This window comes from Nothoprocta perdicaria, unplaced genomic scaffold (genome assembly GCF_003342845.1).
Source record: "Nothoprocta perdicaria isolate Ctin4 unplaced genomic scaffold, notPer1 scaffold_109, whole genome shotgun sequence".
Classification (NCBI taxonomy): domain Eukaryota; kingdom Metazoa; phylum Chordata; class Aves; order Tinamiformes; family Tinamidae; genus Nothoprocta; species Nothoprocta perdicaria.
Window position 1 is genome coordinate 112,390 of NW_020454194.1, and position 22,896 is coordinate 135,285.

Sequence of the window (22,896 nt, forward strand, 5' to 3'; positions counted from 1 at the left end):
TTGCCCCTGTTGAACCTCATAAGGTTTTTAACCACCCAGTCCTCCAGTCTGTCCAGGTCCCTCTGGATGGCAGCACAGTCCTCAGGGCTATCAGCTACTCCTCCCAGTTTGGTATCATCAGCAAACTTGCTGAGGGAGCACTCCAGCCCTTCATCCAGGTTGTTAATGAATAAGTTGAACAGGACCSGACYGAGGACCGACAATCTAGCATTACTTGAAATTCTGATTCAAAATAATGGCAGAACTTAAAGAGAAGGTATTTTCTAGAAAAAGCAAGGTATCTTGAAAGAAGTGCATGTGAGAACCACAGCCTCTGTCTATTCTCATTTGCTGGATTCAGCAGTGAAGCCAGATAAGGGTTTCCAGCCTCCACCTCCGTTTCTCTGGAGAAAATATTGTCTGGGAATATTGTCCACTTAGATGAACCAACAACATTTTATCTAGGGCAGAATTAAAGAGAGACATCCACTCCCCTTTAGGTCCTCCAAGGGCAGAGTTTATGTTCCAGGACCTCTAATACACTCAGGTTTGGCAAATCCTTGGGGACAGGGAGAGAGAAAAACCACTCAAAAGTGTCTAAAGTGCCTGCAAAAAAATCACCCTATAAGATCAAGGCTGACATTTAAAAAAAAAAAAAAAAAAAATAGAAACCAGCAGAGAAGCAATCAAAGCTTTCTCTAGATCCTGAAAATTGCGCTTCTGAACATTGCCTTTTAAAACAAGAAAAAAAAAAAACCAAAAACACCAAACAATTAGCACTAGCCTTTCATATTAATTCAATAGACCTTCCTACCTGCCATCACAAAGAACACACAATTACCTGTATCTGAGAAGCGTGCAAGTCCATAGTGATGATATGGTCAGCTCCTGCAACTGACAGCATGTTGGCAACAAGTTTTGCAGAGATTGGAGCACGACTCTAAGGAATAAAGCACAAACATTCACATTTTAATATTTACTAGATATAGAGAGTCAGAAAATTTGCTGTATTTTCCTTTAGCTTATTTGCTATTTAGTACAATGTACTCCAAAATTTGTGACCAAACCAGCCTGTCAACAGCAAATTTTGCTATCAGGGTTTTGAAAGTCAGTGAAACATTTTGGAGCATCTGAATAAGCTTGCACAGCCTAGCTAATTATGCCTGACACTCCCCTCCTCCCCCCTCCCCCCCAAAAAAAATTATCTGTTGTGGATAAAGTTTTCCAATTCTTTACTTTGATTTTTTTTTTTTTTTAACTTGCTTCTCTATATCAAGGCCAGACAGTCTTCATTTCTCTAACCTTCAATTCATACATTAATATCCGATTCTCAGGCAACTATCCTATTCCCAAAAAAACAGTGTTAAATATGARGGAAGGCATGGTGGACTTTACTTTTAAAAACCACTGCTTACAACRAAGTTATTATCAAATATTTCTTCATGATACAGTAAGACTTGTAACAGATTCATCTAGACAGGAGTAGAAGACTATTCGTTTTGCCAATTAGGATTTAGTAGTTAGACAATTAGAAATCTAGACTTCTGAGGGGAGAGAGGGAGGGAAGCGGAAGAGAGAAYGGGAATGCAGAAAACAGGAAAGTAGAAGCAGAGGAAGAACAAAAGAGTAGTTAGCGCAGTTAAGTGCAATATCTAGTGCACTTTTCATCTGACAAAAGATGCAAAATGAGCAGTGTTACAGCATGACTGCAGAATAGCTTACAAGTTTTCTGAACTCTGTTTTTCCTGAGCAAAGAGCTCTGTAGAGCCCTTTGAGACTCTGTAGCTTTGTAAAGAAAGCTGTGCCACCCTCTGCTTTGTCTGTAATGGACATGCTAAACTAAATTTCCTGTTTTCTTTTTACCAACCACTAAATATGAATAACCACCAGCAGTACTGTTAGCACAGAAGCAGAACCAATGCAGAGGTTCCATCTCACTGCTGGTGTTTGGTTTTGTTAACAAGGTGTTTTCTCCTCCTAGATATTTTCATTAAAACTCTTCACTTAGTCTTCTAGGAACTCCTACATAATTTTACAAAGTACCTCACAATTTGTAAAAATTATCTTAAGGGCAAAATCTACAATAACATGAACCATTGCCATTTTAACCTGGATGCTATGCCAGTATCCAGGTATGGCTACAGCACAGACATTTTCCTCAAAGCATTTGAGGATTTAGTTAGAAATTCAACCCTTCCCTGTTTCAACCCGTGAAATGTCAACACACTCCGAAAGAGTGCAATAGCTCAGTATATTTCATTAAAAAAAATCATTAACCTCTTCATTTAGAAAGCTCCTATGCATTTGTATGTGCATTTTGCACAAAATTGATGCATCTTATGCAAGTCAAAGAGGGGAGATTATGCATACAGCCATTTGCAATTTCCATATATCTCCAGTTCACATGCAGGCAGCTTCCGTAAGGTTTTTGAAGTCCTTACAGCCTCATGAGGGAAGTCTATTTCCGAGCTGTGAGGACTTCCCCAGTCTTCATTGATGCTCAGCTCTGTAAGATGCAAGTGTGCCAAAGCTTTCTGCATACTTTTATTCTTAGTAAACTTGTAATTTGTTCTGTCCAAGATCCCAGTTGCTTCAGGTCATTGTAGCAGTTCAATGTGGACTGGGCTAGCCCTCAACATATTCTCAAGTCTCTGGTAACATCCAGCAAAATAAAGATGCAATTCCTCATCTTTTGACTCTACCATGATGTTCTTTCATCAGCAATTTCTGAGGTTAGTTAAGCTAAACTGACAAATGCARCTGGAGGCAGAGATTTGTTCACTTTGTTCTCCCATTCCTTGCCTCCAGTCAATACATTTCCCAAACTTTCTCTTGGGCTGCACACTGAAGCCGCAGCAGTCAGCTAAGGAAGCCAAAAAGTGGTGTGTGGGTGGGGGGAATAAAACAGCTAAGTGGGAGCGGTAACAAGTTCAGCCTCACTGTCACAGCAAAAAAAGACCCTTCCCAGAATGTCATTTACATTTTCACTCCTTCTGGCCTCATGAATTTCACTTATTTTTTTCCCCTCCATTTCTTTTCAACAAAAATACCAGTAAACTTATCATGTGCTCCATATCATGGGTATCACTATCACATAAAAAAAAATTCCTGCATCAAGTACTAATGTATACTTTACCAGTTGGTACTTCTTTCAGCTGCTGGCCCTTGCAGGCTGACTTACCAGAAAGAAAAACTTCAAGGTTTTACCACTAGGTAGCTTGTTTTAGTAGACAGGCACATCACAGATTGCCTACGTGATGGTGGACAGAGGGTCTTGAAAGGAAAGATAGCCAAACAGCAATACCTGTTTCTCAAGAATGGGCTAATAGTAGATTAAGACAAATGAAGTTTTTGGCTATCCAAGCTTCCTCCACATAAAATTGCCCATTAAAATAATCATGCTCAAAAAAAGATTTAAGATTTGATTGCTTAAAAAGAAAGGGAGAAAAGTTTTGTGCTGCAACATAATCCAAGTTGATTTTTCAAATAAACTTCAAGAAAACCTCAATCTAGCCTCTAATTGAGAAACTCAGAGGACAAAGGTAGACAAGAACTGAAGGTTTTCTTTGACTTTGTGATGTTTGCTTCTCAGAGRCAGGAATACAAGAAGATTCACTATATTCATTGTTCCATTCTTTGACACAATTTGAGATTATTCGGAATTATCAGTGTGAAATACAACATTAGATTATGTACAGAAAATAAATTGAAGTAATTACTGAGGTTTTTAGTTTCTATGCAAATTTCCCCCACACATATAACAATAATTATATAAAGATTTCATCTTTACAGTATGTTACAAAATTATTAGCAATTCTTAAAATCACTAGAGGTTGGGAGGGAATACATAAAGCTAGTAAAAATGACCTCATAAGAACAACTATGCAAACAATACATAGCTGAAAGCTGAAGTTGGCAATATCTTTAAGTATCTTAATATATTGTTTTGCTCGAAATGCATCAAATGCATACTGAACCAAAAATATATATCATTCAAGAAACCACAAACATTTGACTGGAACTTTCACTGTCAAGAAAGCCAGTTCTGAAGTTTACTGATACTGAATATTCACTAATTTATTACCTCAAATTTCTCATTTTGAAATTGAGATATGCTTTGAAGCCTCAGAAATTGACAGCCATTATCTTGAATGTGCAAATAAAATTTCAACTAAAAATCAAGGAGTTTTCTATTWGCAAATTATTCCACAGAATTACTGTCATGGCTTAGGTATCTATGATGTAACCCATTAAGTCTCACCCTTTAAGGTCACCTTAATGGAAATTCTTACTGTTAGATTAAAAATGTTAAATAAAGAAGAATAAGAATACCTACCCAACGCTCCACGGCTCCCTTCTACAAATCAAAAAAACAAAGTTACGTAAGCTGTGGAACCAAACCTCACCCTTCACTATACTTCTAATTATCTCAAAGACATCTTTACAGCATCCTACATAAATGTATCTTGCCCAAGGCTTTGAAGGTAAATATAGTTAGAGGATGCATAAACTTGCAAATATAGCCAAAGCACAGACACTTGAGCTAATTTTAAATTAGCTTGTGTATCAGAATCATTCTAGCTTATGACAGCACTTGATTATGTCCAAGTCAGTTAACCAACTCTCCTAGGATTCTTGTCTTTTTTTTTTTTAAACCTTTGCTTCTTTCTTTATAACCAGGAGAAGAGCTTGCATGAATCTTTCTACTGACCTGCTACATCTATTGCTAACACTCAAAGTCAAAGCTAACTCACTTAGAGCCACTCTAGGTTTAGTACTAAAGTGTCCAGAGCGGATTACACAGGGCTTACTCAGCCTAGATGTTTTGCCAAAAGCCCCTTTTACCTATATCAAGAACACTTACACTGTTTGGCTGTTTTTAGTGACCATTAGTGCAACAGAGGCATGAATAAGGTGACCTATCCGCAGAAAGGACTCATCTACAAAGAAYTAAATGGGCTGAATGTTAAATTCTACTGTTAAACAGCGGATTATGCTGCCTCACTTTGTATTCAAGCAACTGCAGCAAGATCTTTCAGCAGAAAGAGAAATCTGCGTACATTCGTAGTAAGAAAATGGCTGGCACTTTTCTGACATTTCCGGCAGCACACAAGTCTYAGGCATCCAACATGGGTCAAAGACCAGCTGATGTGTTGCAATGGAACAGCGRGAGGAAGGCTCTCCCTGTTAATGAGCTGCCCAGTGTCAACAGCTACAGTATAGTTTATTTTGCAACACAGAGGTCAACTACCAAGGTTATTTTCCAGAGATGGCAAACATCTTTTGCAATTGCAAAATAGGGGTTAAAAGGGAAAAAAATGAATTAGCTTGCCTAGAATTGCAGAACACAGCAGCACCCAAAGACAAGTCTGGAATGGAACAATGCTTAGAGTCCAAGTGTCTTATTTACTTTTCTGTGCTGTCTAACTTCAGGATGGCATTGCCAAAAATGCTGGACCTTCCTCCCATAGGTTTCAAGGGTCTCTTGGAAGTCTATTATCTTAATTTTTGGTGCACTTGATATTTCCTAGAAGCACAGTAAACTTGGGACATACTCATTCTTTTCTCACACCAAGCGTTTGTATTGGGGTCCAGCAAAATCTGCAAATATGAATTTGGAAATCAAACATCTTCAGGAGCAAGATACTTTCCTTAGCCTTCAAAAGTGCTTATTACTCTCTCTGCAAGCTCTTTTGATAAAACCCTTTCCAGCTTTCTAGTCAAGACAGAGCATTATTTGATACAAAAGAATAGCCAAAGTTCCAGAAGATGTAGGCAAAGGAGAGGGAGCTACTATTCATGTCCTAAATAGAGTTTTTGAAAGTTTTAATAATAATAATAATAATGTTGTATTACAGAGGCTACAGTCCTTGAAAGAAAACTTTGGGCGTATTCAATCTTGTTCTCCTTGATCGCATATCAATGACAGCATATTTTGTTGTTCTCTACTATTTTTATAGTCTATGGCCATTAWCAATCCTGTTTTATTTTATATAAAAATAATAAGAAAAAAATTAACAATCAAAACCTAACAGGACTTTAAGAATGCTTTGTTCAGTGCTCAAAGTGCAAGGGGGGAAGGGAGGGAGCAGTCAATCTATAGCAAGTACTGGAGTGGGACAATTTCTGAAAGAGACGACATTTGCAATCTGATATTTAAATCTGTATGTCATAACTTGCAGTTCTTTTCAATTTAGTTTGGCAGAAGTAACACTCATGTACCATAAGGCTTTCACATATATGTACTAGAGATTGATTTAAAAAAATATAGAACTAGATTTTTCAAACTTACTTGTCAATAAGGAAGGGTTACTGAACCATCAATCCAGCAGAATTGTTGCATGTATCACTTGTAGAATCCCAAATTTAGAGAAAAAGCACTAAAATGCCAGAGTGATTCTTGCCCTTTACTTTCACTGCATTATGTCAATAATGTCATTGTGTACTGACATTATGCCACTACATTATGTCAGTATGTCAATCTTTACTACAGATAATGTGACTTTATTTTTATTAAATAAAATTTCAATATAAGGATTTTATTCTGTGCTATTATATTAATTAAAAATAGTGATATTTAAAAAAAAGAGAAAAAAAGAGGAAAAAAGTTGACAAAGCAAGAAAGAGCTTCACCAAGTTAGGTACTAGGTGCCAGCAAGGTACTCCAAAATATACTGCACACATGTACCTACTTATAAAAGTCAAAATAAGTGCAAACTCATTTATTGTCTCCATTTCTTTAGAAAAGTTGTAATTCAATACTTGAATATAGAGACAAATATGTTAAAAGAGTCTTAACTGTCATTTAAATGTTTATGAAAACGTATTTTATCTCCAAAAGCTTCAAGGGAACAAGCTGAAAAAAAGAGACCTTAGAAACATATGCTTTTTATAATGAAACACATCTTACCTACCTTGTCTTTCTTATCTTGCCTGGCATATGGAAAACACGGAATTACTGCAGTCACTCTGGAGGATGATGCAATCTTGCAGGCATTGATCATGATGAGTAGTTCCATTAAATTGTCATTAATCTCTCCACAGCCACTCTGGATGATGTACACATCTTCTCCTCTCACACTTTCACCAATCTCTACACTGAAAAAGTAAGAGACACAGACATTTAATCACAATAGTTACTGGAAGAGAGTTATTAAAGAATAGGAAAAAAMCTGTTTTGGCCAAAAAACTTTCATAGTTTTATCCTCATTTGGGATTCTTTTACCCTGATTTGGTAAAAGTCTCCCCTTGACACAGTTTACTTCAAAACAAAGCAGTTGACTTCAGTCTACATAGAGCTTTTTTTTTTTTGGTGCTTCAGTTGAGGTATTCTATGCCCCATGGAGAGTTATGATATCCTAACATGTAAAAGAATCTACCTAAATAATTACAGGAACTAATTACAGAAGAAAAAATTAAATTCAAGAAGCTACTGCATTTTAGAAGACAGCAGCAGCAAAGAGCCAGGCAGAAGTCTGGTCAAGATTGTACAAAGACATCATGATTTCAATTAAAAAAAAAGTTCACCAACACTTCACCCAAGATTTCTCACATGCTGTGCTAATTGTTCTAACCCAGCTTACATAGCTTGGTCGTTTAAGATAGAATAAATTAATTTTAGAGGCTATCACAGATTTCAAAGTAAATTTTGGTACTCATCGCTGTCTTGCATCATATTTACGCGTTACACATTAACATCAACACTATAGAATTCAGAGTAAAATATAGCTCAAAATAAATATGAAAATTAGAGCAAATATGTGGATTTTTTTCTCTTCATTCTAGATCCAAGTGTGAGAAATATACTGTTGAGTCACACCCACAGCTATTAACTCAAAACTTACAGAAGCTACAGACATGGATTCAGGAAAAAATGGTTAATAAAATGAACGAGAAAAGCAGTCTTCCTGAATCACAAGGCAAATGGTGCATTTTAACCGATTCTCACAGGGCAAMGGGAGCATTTAAACCCATCCTCTATTAAGTCTGTCTGATGAACTAAGGGCTAAGATATCTTCAGTTCTCATTTGAAAGGTTGCACCTTCACCCAAGCCACAGATAAGCCAGAGATTCTAGCTAGAAACCATCCATGTGGCCCAGATGGAGTAGGAAACAGTTTATCTGATGCTCCTTCAACACTGAAATCTTTTCTAGGCCGAAGAGCTGTAGCTCATCAGCTTCCAGGGCACTATGTAAGAAGCTGTCGTTTTGTGTAGCTACAAAACACAAAAAAGAATCAACTGCTTATGTACATTTGAATGATGCACAAGCAGTAGAGGCAGTCCCATCAGGASAGTTGAGGGCAGTACCACCAGTTACCTTTTGAAAACTGTCAAGAGGTACCTGTCCCAGACAGAACTGTCCTCACTTTGAAGGTGTGCACAGCAGAATAAAATTCAATTACACAGAACAGACTGGGCCAACTTAATGAGCAGCTTAATTTTGTTTCTCCCTCATTGGGCAATGTGCAGTTTCATGCTGAACTGTGAAGGAATAAGTCTGGTGGAAAACGTATGTGAGCATGCAATTAAAGAAAATGCTGTAAGCCAGATGCAGCAGGCACTAGATAAGCAAATTTTTTTCACTTTCTCTCACTAGTGCTCTTCACTAAGCACTGCTATGACCCGAGGGACTCACTTTCCAACCTTAATACTTCCAGCTTCCTAATTAAATTTGTTTCATCTTTCTCCTGGCTACTTGACCATGTCCTCCTATGTAGATGTATTTATTCCTTCTCATATTAGTTGCTCCTGTCTTGCTTAATTCTTTCTCCCTCCAATCCCCTATTCAACTTCCCATCTTTCGTCCTCACACCTGGTCTCAGGCTTGCTGTCTGCACTAACATACATCTTCCATCTCCCTACTTTTTGCCTCATCAGACTTGTTTTCCTTCAAATAGTGCTTTTATATTACATTCCTACCATCAGAACAGCCACCAGGAAAACAGAAGGAAAAACAAATCCCTGTGCTCTCAGCATCCCCTGTTCTGCAAACTCAGAGCAAGTATTTTTTTCCCCACCCAAATAAAGTTACCAGCAAGATTTCCTCAAGTAAAGAAAAATATTTAGTAGGCAAAAGGATCTCTCTGAGACTGACTCAGTCAGAGACAGTGCTGCTTTCAGGTATCACAGGGTTAATCCTAGCAAGTCTTTGAGACCTCCATCCAAGCAGAAAGATGTGRTTACCCAAATATTGCTTCCTTGTCCCATCTGCTTTTTTTGATGAGAACAACGAATTTATTCAGATAAGACTGTTTATGAATATTTGTCAAATTTATTTTTTTTCTTAGTTTRTTTTTCTTTTAGGAACTGAAAAGAAATTTTGGCCAACACCACTGCAGTTCAGCAAAGCTCTAAGCATGGCCGATAACGGGAACAATTTGTTAACCGTAATAAGAAGCACTAAAAATTAGCTCTCATATTGGGGTTAGGAGTTCTGTTTTCCAGAGGAAAAGAACAACAAAAGTAACAAATCTTTCTTTTTTTTTTTTTTTTTCCTGGACATATAAATCTAGCTCAGTATAAGGCATCTATCCATTAGCACATGCAGGAGCTCTGTGGCATTTCTTTCAACTCTGGCCTATGAAGTGACATTTTTGTTCCTGAAAGTAATATAGGAATCACTCAATACTTCAATGAAAAAATGAGGCCTAAAAAGCGATATTGTCAATTTCTGGGAGCGAGTATTGTTGGAGTGACACAGGAGGGCAGTACAAGGTTTTAGTACTTGGAAGAAAGAAAAAGAAAGACCATTTCATACATGCATTACATAATAGGAAAAAAGCTTTGATGAAAGGCAAAAATCCACCACCTTAACGTTCAATATATACATAATCATAGAATCACAGAATCCTTAAGGTCAAAAGGRACCTCTAGAGATCGTGTAGTCCAACCTCCCTGCACACACAAGMTCACCTAGAGCCCAGGGTGGCATCCAGGAGGTCCTGAAGACCTCCAGAGAAGAAGACTCCACTACCTCCCTGGGCAGCTGGTTCCAGGGCTTTGGCAATATTTAATTATAACACAGAGATTTGTTTTCTTCTTAAAACTGCCATTTTTAAGCACCCCACTAAGAAATAACAGGTTTCAAAAAGCCAAGGTATATTTTGAGATGAATATAGTTCTGGTTAACATGAGGGACCTGAAGTGGTGATTCTCCCATGGTCACTAATTACTTTCCCCCCCCCCCGCCCCTCTTGGGCTTGCCATTACTTTTTCCATCTCGCTAGCACCTTAGAAAATGAAAACGGTACTCCTTTCGCCCTTGGCATTCATTAAAATGTTATGGTCTTGCTTCCCAGGACAGGACATACAGCACTGGTACACATGCATGTGAATAATACATGCTATGTCTATGCAACTATCTGATCACAGACTGCAAGTATGTGGTGAACAAAGACACTATCTGCAAACTGAAATGAATCAAGCTTAAATTAATATTTGCATAGCACTCTAGAATAATCGAATTAGAGGTACCAGAGAAGCACATAATGTAATTATTGCACAAAGCTCTTACAATCAACTAGTGATGGTCATGCAACAGATTAGTATTTCACCTCATTTRCCTTTCCAAAGTTCAGCAGTACTACTACAAAGATACAATTTAGGCCACCTGTATCGCAATCAAATTAACTAATCAATCCATTTGAGATTTTTGTTTAAACAACATTGTACAGTGAGGACACAGCGGAAGGACACAGGAACAAGATTACAAGCTCTGCTTGTTTTATGCAACTTTATCAAATTCAGCTATTTGGCAAGAGTTTATTTAAACTTCTTGCTCGAGAAGAGTCAACAACAGCTGTCCATTAAAAGCTCCAAACCATACAGCTTTTACGGTAAGCATTGTAGAAATTAACAGCCTTCAAAAGTAATCAGCTTTAAATTTCATCCATTTACTTGAGATCTGTGGTCCATGTRATGTTGGATGGTTAAGATGTGCAAGACAGAACATGATGAAAAACCAGTGTGAGTGTTGAACTTGCAATGGCTGACTGAAGAGCTTCAATATCTAGAACTTCAGACAGACTAATTATTATCAATTAAGGATAAAGTTCAAGAACAACTTACATTATAAAGACATTTAAATAAAAGGCTGAAGCATACAATCTTTAGGCAAAACTTTCAAGTCAGGAATAATAGTAGCCTTGGCCTTTTATGATACTAAATTTATGGCAATTACTAACAATTGATAGCAAGGGGAATTTTAAATAAGTATATCTTAACTCAGAAAAAAAAATAAGTGTGGGAAAGCAGTGAAATAAGTATGAAGAACTACACTAAAGTGGTTCCACAGAACCACAGCTAAGTCTATGAACAGGATGCAGTTAAAATCATATATTTAAAGGGTTCCATGTCCCTTTAAAAATAAACAAACTGATAATGAATGAAGTTTGCGGCCGTGCTTACAGAAAGTTTTATTTAGGTACTTTATTTAGTATTTTCAGCTTTATTCTTCATTTCAGATACTTCCAGTACCCAGAGAAGAAGCCAAAACTTGGAGGCTAGAGTCCTCATACTATGTGCAGAGAAAATCAATATCTCACAAATGATGAAACAAACATACACGCACGTGCTGAATTTGCAGATCATCAAAAAACAGCCAATAGAAAGTGCTAAGCAGAGGGGTGTGTTTGAACTCTTACACTTGGGAACAAATTTGTGCAGAGTAAGGCATTTAACTTAAGGTCTCCAACTTACTGGGCAAATAYTTCAATTACCATGATGTTATACAACAAAATGGTTACAAGAATACTGAAAAAGCAGCTTCACAAAACGAAGCATTTTGGGTCTGTTCTACTGGACATCTACCCTGGATGAGCTCAGGAAGCTGTATGCAGAACTGGGGAAATACAGCAAGCAAACCCCAGCAYGGCAAGTTCAAGTGGCCCCCGAACAACCATCGGAATTTCAGCAAGGGAAAGTCAGGAAGGTGCATGGCCTCGAGCAGCTTTCACAGGACATCTCCCTGAACACTAATATCCMCACACCTGTTCTAACGCGGTCCTTAAGGTCCATTTATATGGCTAGTGGCAAATGTGACTGGACCAAACAGTAGAGCAGAGATGAACTTCAACTGTTAGGATGCCAAAGGCAGCTACAGGACTGTGGAGCTCCATAGGGATAGTTCAGTCTGGCTGGTTTTGGTAGAGGCTCTAGGGAGATACTCTCCCGCAGGACACCAGACTGGATTTCAGAAAGGCRCACTGTGCTCCTCAATACCAAGATCACATCAGAAATAGCACCTAAAAGTCAAGTCTTTTAAGCCACAGATTAACACAGGTAACTTTTAAGCCACCTGTAACACAGGTAACACAATTACCAGGGCAGGCTAGGGCAGGGAAAGGGGAATCCCAGGGTCTCCTCCTTCCTTGCWATTTTGCTGCTCCTTCCCTTCATCTGTACTACACATAATAACTAAAAACAAAACCAGACGAACACCACACAACCTCCAAATGTGCCATTTTTACTGCAGGTTTCTAGGTACCCAACATCTCCTGGCACTCAGGTCTTCTCAACTCCAGGCACTTTCATTTTGACTAACAGCACCAAGGTCAAGTCCCAGCTGGATCTTCATTTACAGCTCTGGCTGTCCTAACACCAGGCACCAACAAAGCAAGTGCCATGAGCCCAGGAAATAATCTTACTCTCAATTTAGGCACAGAGCCTGCTGCTGTAGCAGGAAAACACCACCACTTCAGCATCTCCGTCCAGAACGCATCCAATGGAGAAGGAACCCTCAGAAACTGCGAAAAAGTCTAACAAGTCTGTGTGTGTGCAGGGTTTCCTCAAAGGCTTAGCACTAAACCCTACATCTAAGTACATACAGGTTCATCAGGAATTACTCTCATGGGTCAGCTTTATTGACATATTTCAAGTGCTTGGCATGTACTTTAAGAAGTATACAGTAGTATCAATAAAGTGCAAATCAAAACAAAAGCACTGAAGTAATTTTGGGACTCAGAATTCAGATCCATTAATAATATGATAAAAAAATGTATTTGTCATAGATAGAAATCACATCATTTAAAAAAAAACACAGCATAAGCAATCCAAAAAAAAAAGTGCCCTACACGACCATATTGGTAAAATCTGTTTCTCCAACCTCACTCTGCTCATGGTAGCATAAGGGCAGGGAGCGAGGCAATTGTGCTGCCCCCAGCAGAGTGGGACAACCGCAGATGCGAATCATCTGGGCAACACAAAGAGTCCTCATGGCCCAGAGCGTCCTGTGTGCCCATCAGCTGACCACTTGAGCTTGCTTTCTCCAGGGCTAGGCTTGCAAGCAGCACAAAGGCTTCAGTCAGAGTAGGCAGCCCGAAGCCCCAGGGAAGGGGCAGATGAAAAAGAGCAAAGTCTTGTCTTAGAGACACAGCAGCTGCAGTAGAAGCATGGAGCTGGAGGCACTGTAGGGGAGATGTGGGGAAGATGTTATGGCCCAATGATGAAAAACTTCCTCCTTTGACTTACGAATCCCTACTACATCAGGCTGACGGAGTTTTTAAGTTTGATTTCCCCCTCCCCCCCATTATTTTTTAGAAAAACCTTTTTTATTTACCCTATTTTCTATGAAATAGAAAAACATAGGAATTAATGTTGCCATTAGGAATGATAACATTAGGAATTAGTGTTGCCAGCAGGTCACGGAAGGGGATCCTGGCCCTCTCCTCGGCTCTGGTGAGGCCACACCTGGAATACTCAGTGCAGTTCTGGGCTCCTCAGTATAAGAGGGACATGGAGCTTCTAGAGAGGGTYCAACGGAGAGCAACAAAGATGATTAAGGGACTAGAGCATCTCTTGTACGAGGACAGACTGAGTTGGGCCTGTTTAGCCTGGAGAAGAGAAGGCTGAGAGGGGATCTGAATAACATGTGTAAGTTCATGAAGGGACAATGTAGGGAAGAAGGGGCCAAGCTCTTCTCAGTGGTGGCCAGTGAGAGAACAAGGGGCAATGTGTGGAAGCTGAAACACAGGAAATTCCATCCCCATGTGAGGAGAAATTTCTTTACTGTTAGGGTGACAGAGCAGTGGAACAGGCTGCTCAGGGAGGTTGTGCAGTCTCCTTCTCCGGAGGTCTTCAAAACCTGCCTGGATGCCACCCTGTGCCACATGCTCTAGGGTGTCCCTGCTTGAGCAGGAAGGTTGGACTAGATCTCTAGAGGTCCCTTCCAACCTTAAACATTCTGTGATTCTGTGAATGTAACTAACTCCCCAAATTTAAGTTCAAACATTACTGTGTTAGGCTGAATTATATGTTTTCAGGTGTTAGTCCTTCCTAAAKGAAGCCAGGCTGTTTGTGGGGGATATCCATTTCCCACAGAGCAGGCAATGTGTCCTTGCAGCCAGCACATCTTCCTCTACAAAAGCTCTACTACATACACTTACATTGGCATTTCTGAACTACCCCAACTTCAGCAGTTAAATAAGGCTACAGATCAACTGCCTCCACATTCACACGTTCCAGGCAAACCTTCAATTCCTCCCCTCCCAAATCTTAGGAAATGATTTGTTCTGACAGCTTGCTGCAGGTACAGAAAAGTGACTCCAACTAGAAAAAAAACTAGGGAGCTTCCATGAGAGACTGATAGGAGGATACTCTTTCACCAGTACAGAGCTGTGTTTGAGGATGAAATCTAGGACTCCCAATATAAACAATTATTTCAAGTACAGAAATAAGTGGCCAATAGAGAGCATACGAGATATTTAAGTAATAAACATTTTTTTTTCCCCACAAACTTATCCCTAAGAAATCTTAAATTGTGTCACAAAAGGGTATTTGGAGACAATTTTGTGAATTGCTTCATATGGAAGCACTTCATTTTATCCACAGAGACATATATAAAAATATATATAAAAATTATATAGAGAGATATGCGCATATATATATACACACATACACACTTCTGTTTTCCATCTGCATGTTTTAGTTTTCCAACACTAAGGCWGCAACAGGTTATACCAGCTTATGGTCTTCCATTCCTCCCTGCCAAACTGAGCTGTCCATTGCTTGGGTAGATGCAAAGAGGCAGCGCCACGATCCCCTGAGACAACACTCTCAGTTTCAATGGGTAAGTGAGAAGGTGCTGCAGCCCAAACCCCTTACTGGGAACACTGCGGTGAGCATGCACACTCAGTTGATGCACTATTTAGAATACTAGGCAGTTAGTAAACAGTTACCTTCTACAACCAGACATTTAGGGGCTCTCATTGCTTTGGTAAGGGAAGGTTGACTCTAATAGTCAGACGAAGGAACTATTCTTCCATATTCTTTCCAGAAAAAAAAAAAAAAAATGGTGAGTGAGGTAGATCAAGTCTAACAGCAATCTCACCACATTTCATGCAAGCATAGACATAGTTATTTCTCAGTTATAAGCCTACTTGTAGGCACTGAATACCTACAAGCAAGAGAACTGTGATATTGCCAGATATGAGATACTGACTGCTAGTATCAATTAAAATAAGAAGGATTTCCAACTCTTTTTCCAGGAGTTTTCCACATACCAGCCCATTTAACCTCATTTCTTGTCAGGATTGTTCCTATCCCTAGCTAAACTTAAAGGAATAATTCTAATCCTTCAAGAACACTTAGACCTGCTGAGAATTGTGAATGAAGCCTAAAGGCCATTTCAGTTGCAATAGAATACAAAATATTTAATGAATCTTTGCCATTCTATTCTGCAAACAAGATCAACTGCTACTCTCAGCTAAGTGGTGACTTCCTGTTAGGACTTCTCTGAAAAAATATTTAAGCCTAGGGATGTACATATTTATCAATTTACACATAAATATAATTATGTTCAAGAGAAAGAAGCAAAGAGCAAAACAGTTTTTAAACAAAAGGTGAATCTTCTCTGTAACTTGCTAACTTAACAGATATGACAAAGAAAGAGTTTGTTGACCCTCAGACCCAGGCTTATCTATTTGTACAGGGTTTTTGCCAGAGTGACACTAGGAAGGYTAAGGTTTAAGGTTCTTCGACTATTTTAACTATTGAATTCTAGCTTTCTGCAATACTTAAAATGTTTCATGATACCAAAACCCTTACTTATGAACTTCGTAAATGAAAAAAACAAACAAAAACCCAAAAAACACCACTGTACTGGATTATCTTTACAAACAAAAAAAAGCTTATATAATGAGGAAACTTCCCTACTTTGCAGACAAAAGATCCAGATGTCTCAAAAATGACCACTGCATCTTAAATATCACATTGAATTCTGGTATACTTTAATTTCAAATTGTAGGAAATCTCCCATTAATATTGAATTTTCTATTAGTATTGAATTTTCTATTAAGGGGAAAAAAGTCTACAAAGTTTTGTGGGGCACTATCCACAAATAAGTTGCTGAGAATATTAAAAAGAATATCCGCTTAATATTTAGATAAAGCGAAAAAAAGCTTTTTTGCTGAGGTGAAGTAAGGAGAAATGCATGCATTTTGAGATTCTGAAATAAAGTTGCACAGAAGAAAAAAAACAGTTAAGGTTTTAAGTGCTAAGGTATTTTAAGTTAGGGGAGAGGAGGAAAAGACACATGTCAGCCTGGCAGTGTTGCAACAGAAGCAGAAACAGTTTTYAGATGACTGCTCCCCTCATGATATCTATGCCACATTACACCCCTGCTCGCCTAAGAAAGTGAACTGCCACCTCCAGGCTGGCCAAACCACTGACTGATTTTCTGCAGTCACTACCAGCTRCTTATTTAATGGAAGAGGCTTATTTTTCACAACAAAAATATACATTTTTTTAAATAGGTGGAATGACAGAAGAGCATATTCTATGCTGAAGCCTAGAATTTAAATAATTCACATCTTAAAATAAATATACACACTTCTGGAAATAAGCCTCTGCTTTGGAGGAAATCTAAATCAAAGAAGTTCTGTTTAACACAGCAAGCAGAAGTGTTAAAAATCATGGATCCTGAAAACAAACAAAAAATCCGCAAGTTTGCAAGACAATCATGCAACCAAGGATGCAAATTAAATTTTATCATGCAGCAAAAAAGATCAAGGAGTAATAAAATGATTATGCGGCTGGAAAGGCTTGAGGGGAGATTTAAACCCTCAGTTAATCAGGAATGAATAGAAGAGAGCAACGGCGTGCAAACATTTGACAGTACAAACACTAAGGAAAAGGGCTCATGGGGACATCAGTAAGGATAACSAGAACGAGAGCAGTTAAATTAAGAACACGAAGAGGTGGGCTGAACAGGAGGCAAGGCTTTCCAAGGGCAGCTTTCGAGCACAGCATATTAACCTTTCAGGGAAGCTGTGACAACATGCTTGTTGGGGAGAGTCAGAGCAAGAGCTGCAAGAATAAGCAATCCAAACACACARGGATCTCGGGGATGGGCGAGCAATTTGCTGTCAGGAACCTGGTTTTCAGGACCAGGTGATAGCCTTACACACCCGCACCGAAAAGCAGCAGCACGAGCACGCGCTTGTCACTGTATTTTAAATAACGGGGGAAAATACCCAAATCTGGGGCGCCTCCCGCCGTTCCCCCGCGCCCAACGCCGRGCGTCAGGGCTCCCGCCCGCGCCCAACGCTGATGCGCGTGCGGCTCGAGGAGCGCGCGGCGGGGGCGGTCCCGCGCACCTGGTCTCCTGGTTGCTGAACTTCTTGGTGACCACTTTGCCCAGCTCCAGCCCCAGGCGGTCGGCCACGCGCTGCGACAGGTCCTGGTGGGAGCTGCCGCTGAAGAGCACGATGTTGGGCATGGYGGGAGGGACAGGGCTGAGGAAAGGGACACGAGAGCGGGCACGGATGGGCGCGCGCGGCACCRCCGCCGCCGCGGCGCCCGCTCAAGTAAGAGGGGCCGGCCCGCCCCGCCCCGCCCCTCCCCTCCCCTCCGCGCCGCGGGGCGGGGCGGGGCGCCGCGACCGTTAGCGGCGGCCGTTAGCGGCGGCCGTTGGGAGCGCCTGTCCTGCTGCCTCGTGTCCCGTGTCCCGTGCCCGCCCGCRGCCCCCGGGCGGCCGCTGCCCTCCTGGAGAGGCGCCGGTGTCAGCGGCTCGTTCAGGGGGCACTCGGCAGTCACTAGGCACTAGAACTAGCTGTATTAGGTGTATGCTAGGTATATTTGCTTAACGACACCTAATTAGGGCATGTAATTAGCTTCACCAGCCGCAGCTGTCCCTGGGTAACCACAGTCGTCTCCATCTGCACCCTTCATTTTTCTTCTACGTTGCTTAGAAATTGGCCCTGCGTACAAAGCGCTGGCAGAAAACTCAACACGTGCGAAGAAGGAGTTTTAGCTGTAGTAACTACAGGCTTATGCATAGAACTAACAAAGATTGGGTCAATAACTGGAGGATCACCTCAATTTTTCAGTGTTAGACCTAGAGCAGGGACTTGAGCAATTGCTGATTGATGTCGTGTCAGGTGGATTATTCGCAATCAGCTAAACTCCGKTGATCTGCAGTTGAAATCTACTGACAGCTTTAGAGAAAGTCCTATCAAAGTATTTTTTTGTCAGCTAAATTTTCAACGAAGCAAACTTCTCTTGAAAAAGAGCCTTTCTTAGAACAAATTTGTTCATCAAAAAAAAAAAAAAAAAAATCTCCAAGCTGCATGTTTTGGCGAGCAGCTGAGTAATAGTTTGGGTTAGGGAGGTATGGGTTAATAGTTCTGGTTGCTTGTGCTTCTGTTCTCTGTGATCTAAGCCAGCCCGCCAGATATTTCCACAAATCACCGATACTTCTTGCTAAGTTTTGCATCGCTGCAGCTGCAATATAAACAGAGGGCACAGCTCACGGACAGGAATGGGAACAATTGGCATAGTGCGCTACCACAGCATTATTTCGGAACCTACTGTAGTATCTGAGACCTTGCCAAAACCTCAAGATAAGARGTGTTTTTATATGCCTCCATCACCCTATTCCACTTCTTTTTTTATTTGTATTTTCTCTCTATGCAAAAAAAAGGCTTTAATTGACAGCACTGTGAACATGATAGTATCTGAAAGTCAAACCTGTGKTTTTTTCCAGGTCGTACCCCTTCTTTAACAGCTAATTTTGCAGGCCACATTTTGCTTAGTTACTTGCAACTGCTAGTTTTGCCAGCTGTTGGGATTTCATTGTGCTTTTTAATAGCTATTGTTCTGAAATATCTTGCTTCCCTGACAGGAGATCTCAGCTTTCATTAAGGCTGCACATTTCTAATGTGTGAAAAAGAGTACTCACAAATGTAACCCAGGCTCAACAGAACTAAAAGCCACGTGAGGCAGAAAAGGGTAACATAATACAAAATAATGAAATAAAGGAAAATCAGCCTTCAGTACGGACTCAAACAACACCAAATAATTTGAAATAGTCTGAAGAAGACAAGAAAAAAAGTTGAATTGCCCAGAGCTGTACATTTCCAAGTGATGGAAGAAGCTGCAGTCTCCATATCAGCCAGCCAGGCAAACTGTTGAACATAAGATATCAAGAGGCTGGAAAAGGGAGCTGGCAGGAAAACATATTTTCTCGGCAGGGGATCTACTGGCACAAGCAACCCTTTCGATCTTCGTTGAAGTCTAATCATCTTTACAAAACTTTTGTTTTTTAACAATTTCTGAGGAAAAAAGCAATAGAAGCCAGAAGCCTCCTCCTCCCCCCCCCGCAAAAAAAGAAAATCTTTTAGAGATTTTACCTTCTTAGAAATCAGAGCCTAAATATATGAAATTAGAATTCTTTCAAGTTAAAAATAACATTTATTTATAGATGTGAATTTCTGTTTTTTTATGTAAGTTTAGCAGCACTGAACCCTACATTTTGTAGTGAGCTAGCTCATTTGGCACATACCCTTATCTGCTTTTTAATTTTTTTTCCAGGATATCTAATTAAAACTCTTGTCACATGGAAGTTATTATGTAATTCTCTACTTGCTGGCTTCACTGGATACTCAAACACTTCTTTTCATCTTGGCTACCAAAAACACACTAAAATTCTTGACCTGATCACTGTTTATCCTATAGTTACCATATATAAACAGCAGTCAATTAAACTGGCTATGGAAGCTGATATGCAAAAGAAATGTTCTGACTGTCAGGCAGAGTATGGCTATCTTTTTTGTAATTGTAACAAACTAAAATAGTGGGCGGGAATTCAAAAATTTATGTCCTCTCTGCTTGAAGCTGAGTGTTTGCTTTGCATTGTTTTAGRGCAAAAATCACTATCTTCCCCCTTTCTGTTTTGATTAAGAAATAGAGAGAGGACTGTAAGGTAACTGCCCTCTTAACAGTAAAAAGGAAATCTTTCTGTCTTGCTTTTTATCATCATGTTGTTAGAAGTAGTGGTATAAGGTATTTTCTTTGGTTCTGTGGGCTTTTTTTCTTTCCTTTTCTTCACCCTTGATCAACAGAGAGCTAGAAACTGTTATTTGCTGGTAACTAGATGCTAGTAAATATTGGTCAGTTTGGCTGTGGCAAAGACTTGCAGGTGCATCAATTACCAGTCAGCTGGAACTGAGAAAGTGTGTGTAATTCTCCTTTTGCAGCAGAAAGCACTTCAAGCAAATGTATGAGGGCAAAATAAAAGCAACAGAATGTAAATTAGTAGAACCAGGAATTAAATGACCTGGGATTCCAGTTTACAGAAAATTACAATGTTTTCACCCATCTTAGTTTTATTGCCAGTACGCAGTTTTGCAAATATTCCCATATAACTCACTCTTAAGATTTAAAAATTGTTAAACTCTGAAAAAAAGATCACACAACATAATACAGGGTTTTTCTAGTTTTTGTATCATAATTAATTCTGATTTTTTTTCAGATTAGAGAATATCTTTATTCCAGTTGGAAAATAAAAACACAAAGTCCAGCCATTTAAAAAAACACATACAAAATCCCTGTTGAGTCCCCAGAAATGCAACCCAAATAGGAAACTCTTTCGCCCCTTCCTTTTAGAATCGTATATCTCAAAATATTCCACTGGTGATTTTTGCCCTCAGTTACATCATTTCTTGTCAAATGCATGGGTCAGGTCTCAAAAGAGATAGTCTTGAAGATCTAAAATTTAAAATAAATAGTTACAGGCCATTTGTATTTGTCTTGTGGACATTCAGATCATGAGATCAAGATTTTCTCAGAATCTGCTTTAAAAAGTGAAGTGTAATATTTGCCTCTAAGCACTTGTCTCTGGGGCCTTTGGCTTGAGCAATAAACAGCAAGTACTGAAGTCCTTAGTACAGAACAGCAGCAGCTGACAACATGACAGTCACATCTGTCCAAATCTATTATCTCTACATTTTGTACCCCGTGATTCTGTTATCTTCAATCTAGTTCTTTCAAAGCGTTTCCTATGCTGGATAGAGTATAAATATAGAAAAAGATGTCAAATGAATAATGCCACCGAGATGGCGTAAGGTTTTGTCATCAGACCTTTGTAGCTCTTCCCACCACCCAGTGACATAGCATGATCTTCATGACCCTGGGCCCCTACCTCCCAAACCGCCCTAGATGTGCCCAGCTTCCTCMTATCTGTGGCCATCTCTGCTGTACTTCCAAATCCCCCTCACTTCTCTACTTTGATCTTTGACTTCCAGCCTCCCTGAATGATTCTAACATTATCTCCAGATATTTTTTGAAGACTGAATATTTCAGCCTCTGTTTCTCTTTCAGATCCTCTGCTGTATCATACGCAATTCAGCTGCTCATTAAATCTCTTTGATCACTTAGCTCCGCTTTTCTTTGTGAAGACATACAGCTCCTATTGTTTCATCTTCTTTAATCTATAAGGAAGCTTAATACCTTTCTTACATTTATACTGAACCAAGATGCTAAGCTAAATGGCTTTCATAAATCTCTCCTTACATCATCCCTTTTCTCTGCTCTACCCATGATCTACCAAGTAGTAACTAATATGATCCATGAGCAGTGAGGAGAAAAGAAATGATTTTCAGGCCACAAGTTATGTTAGCTATTCAGCATGTGCCTTTTATGTCAGGGTACTTGCACATCAGCAGCCTAAACCGTTCTTAGCCCCATCCTTGTCTCCAAGGTGATGTTCTCTTTCCTCTCTTACAGATTTTCTCTTAAGCTGCCTTTAATTGAACAGTAGGAAGTATTTATTGGTTCCGAATGCAGTAAGAAGTCACTTTTGTATTCTTGTAGTTAAAAGGGAATGAATGAAGCATCATACTGCAGCCTCCCCAAATGGCTTACAAGCTGCCTTTCACAGCTCTCTTCCTAAAGTGTTGCTACCTGTGATGCATGGTTTGTCCTGAGCACAAGTTATCTGCCACATTATCATGGTGAAAAGAAACTGTTGAAAATTTTCTCTGTAACTACTGTAGCACTGCTATGGAGCAAAGGGCCACACTAGATGTTTTCTTAAGATCCTTTAAAGTCTTTTTTTTTTTTTTTTTCCTATAATGCCACTACTATTCTAKATTTTATCTCTGCTAGGAGTTCCTCCTGAGTTGTGCAATAATATAATTCCTGATCATTTAGACTTTTCAATATTAAGCCACCATACACGTATGATTTTGTGTTCAAGGTGTCAGTGCTTCTCTCAGGCTGTAGGTCCTGGCTTTTATGTCTGTCATGGAAGGGTTCTGTTGCTCAGGTAATTTAGAGCATCTTTATCTGCTGCAACCTTTCTTTTCAGCTGTTACATTGTCCTTGATTGTCTGTAGCGGTGGTTTCTCATGATGTACCAGTAGAGTCTCAGACAGTAGTAAAAAAATGTTAAAAATTCAAAACTTGTATTAAATACTTCTTTATCACAGATTTGCCTATTACAAATCCTTTGTAATGCCTTTGTTACATATTTGTTTGTATTTGCTTCCTTATAAAGATGATGTTACACTACCCCAAGCTTTTGGTGCAGTCTGTCTCTGTTAGGAAGTTCCAAGTTGAAGGAAGTCAGTTACTTAGTAAAAAGCAATCTGATTCCCCTTATTTAGTCCTAATGGTTTAGACTGAGATCCTCCAGTTTGGG

General features: G+C 39.5%; 1 protein-coding gene across 2 annotated transcripts in view; it reads right to left on the bottom strand.

Annotated features, from left to right (window-relative positions):
• The window catches only part of PRPS2 (phosphoribosyl pyrophosphate synthetase 2), a 26,231-nt gene extending 8,489 nt beyond the window's left edge, over positions 1-17,742 (bottom strand). Inside the window, exons 1-4 of one of the 2 annotated variants that reach the window (XM_026047243.1) lie at positions 17,573-17,742; positions 6,894-7,077; positions 4,316-4,336; positions 821-919 (exon numbers count right to left, since the gene is read on the bottom strand). In XM_026047243.1, coding sequence (XP_025903028.1) covers positions 821-919; positions 4,316-4,336; positions 6,894-7,077; positions 17,573-17,694 — 426 coding nt within the window. In that variant the 5' untranslated portion in view covers positions 17,695-17,742. The remainder of the gene's footprint in view (positions 1-820; positions 920-4,315; positions 4,337-6,893; positions 7,078-17,572) is intronic. The other variant, XM_026047250.1, reaches the window with a different exon arrangement.
• Between the last annotated feature and the right edge of the window lie 5,154 nt (positions 17,743-22,896).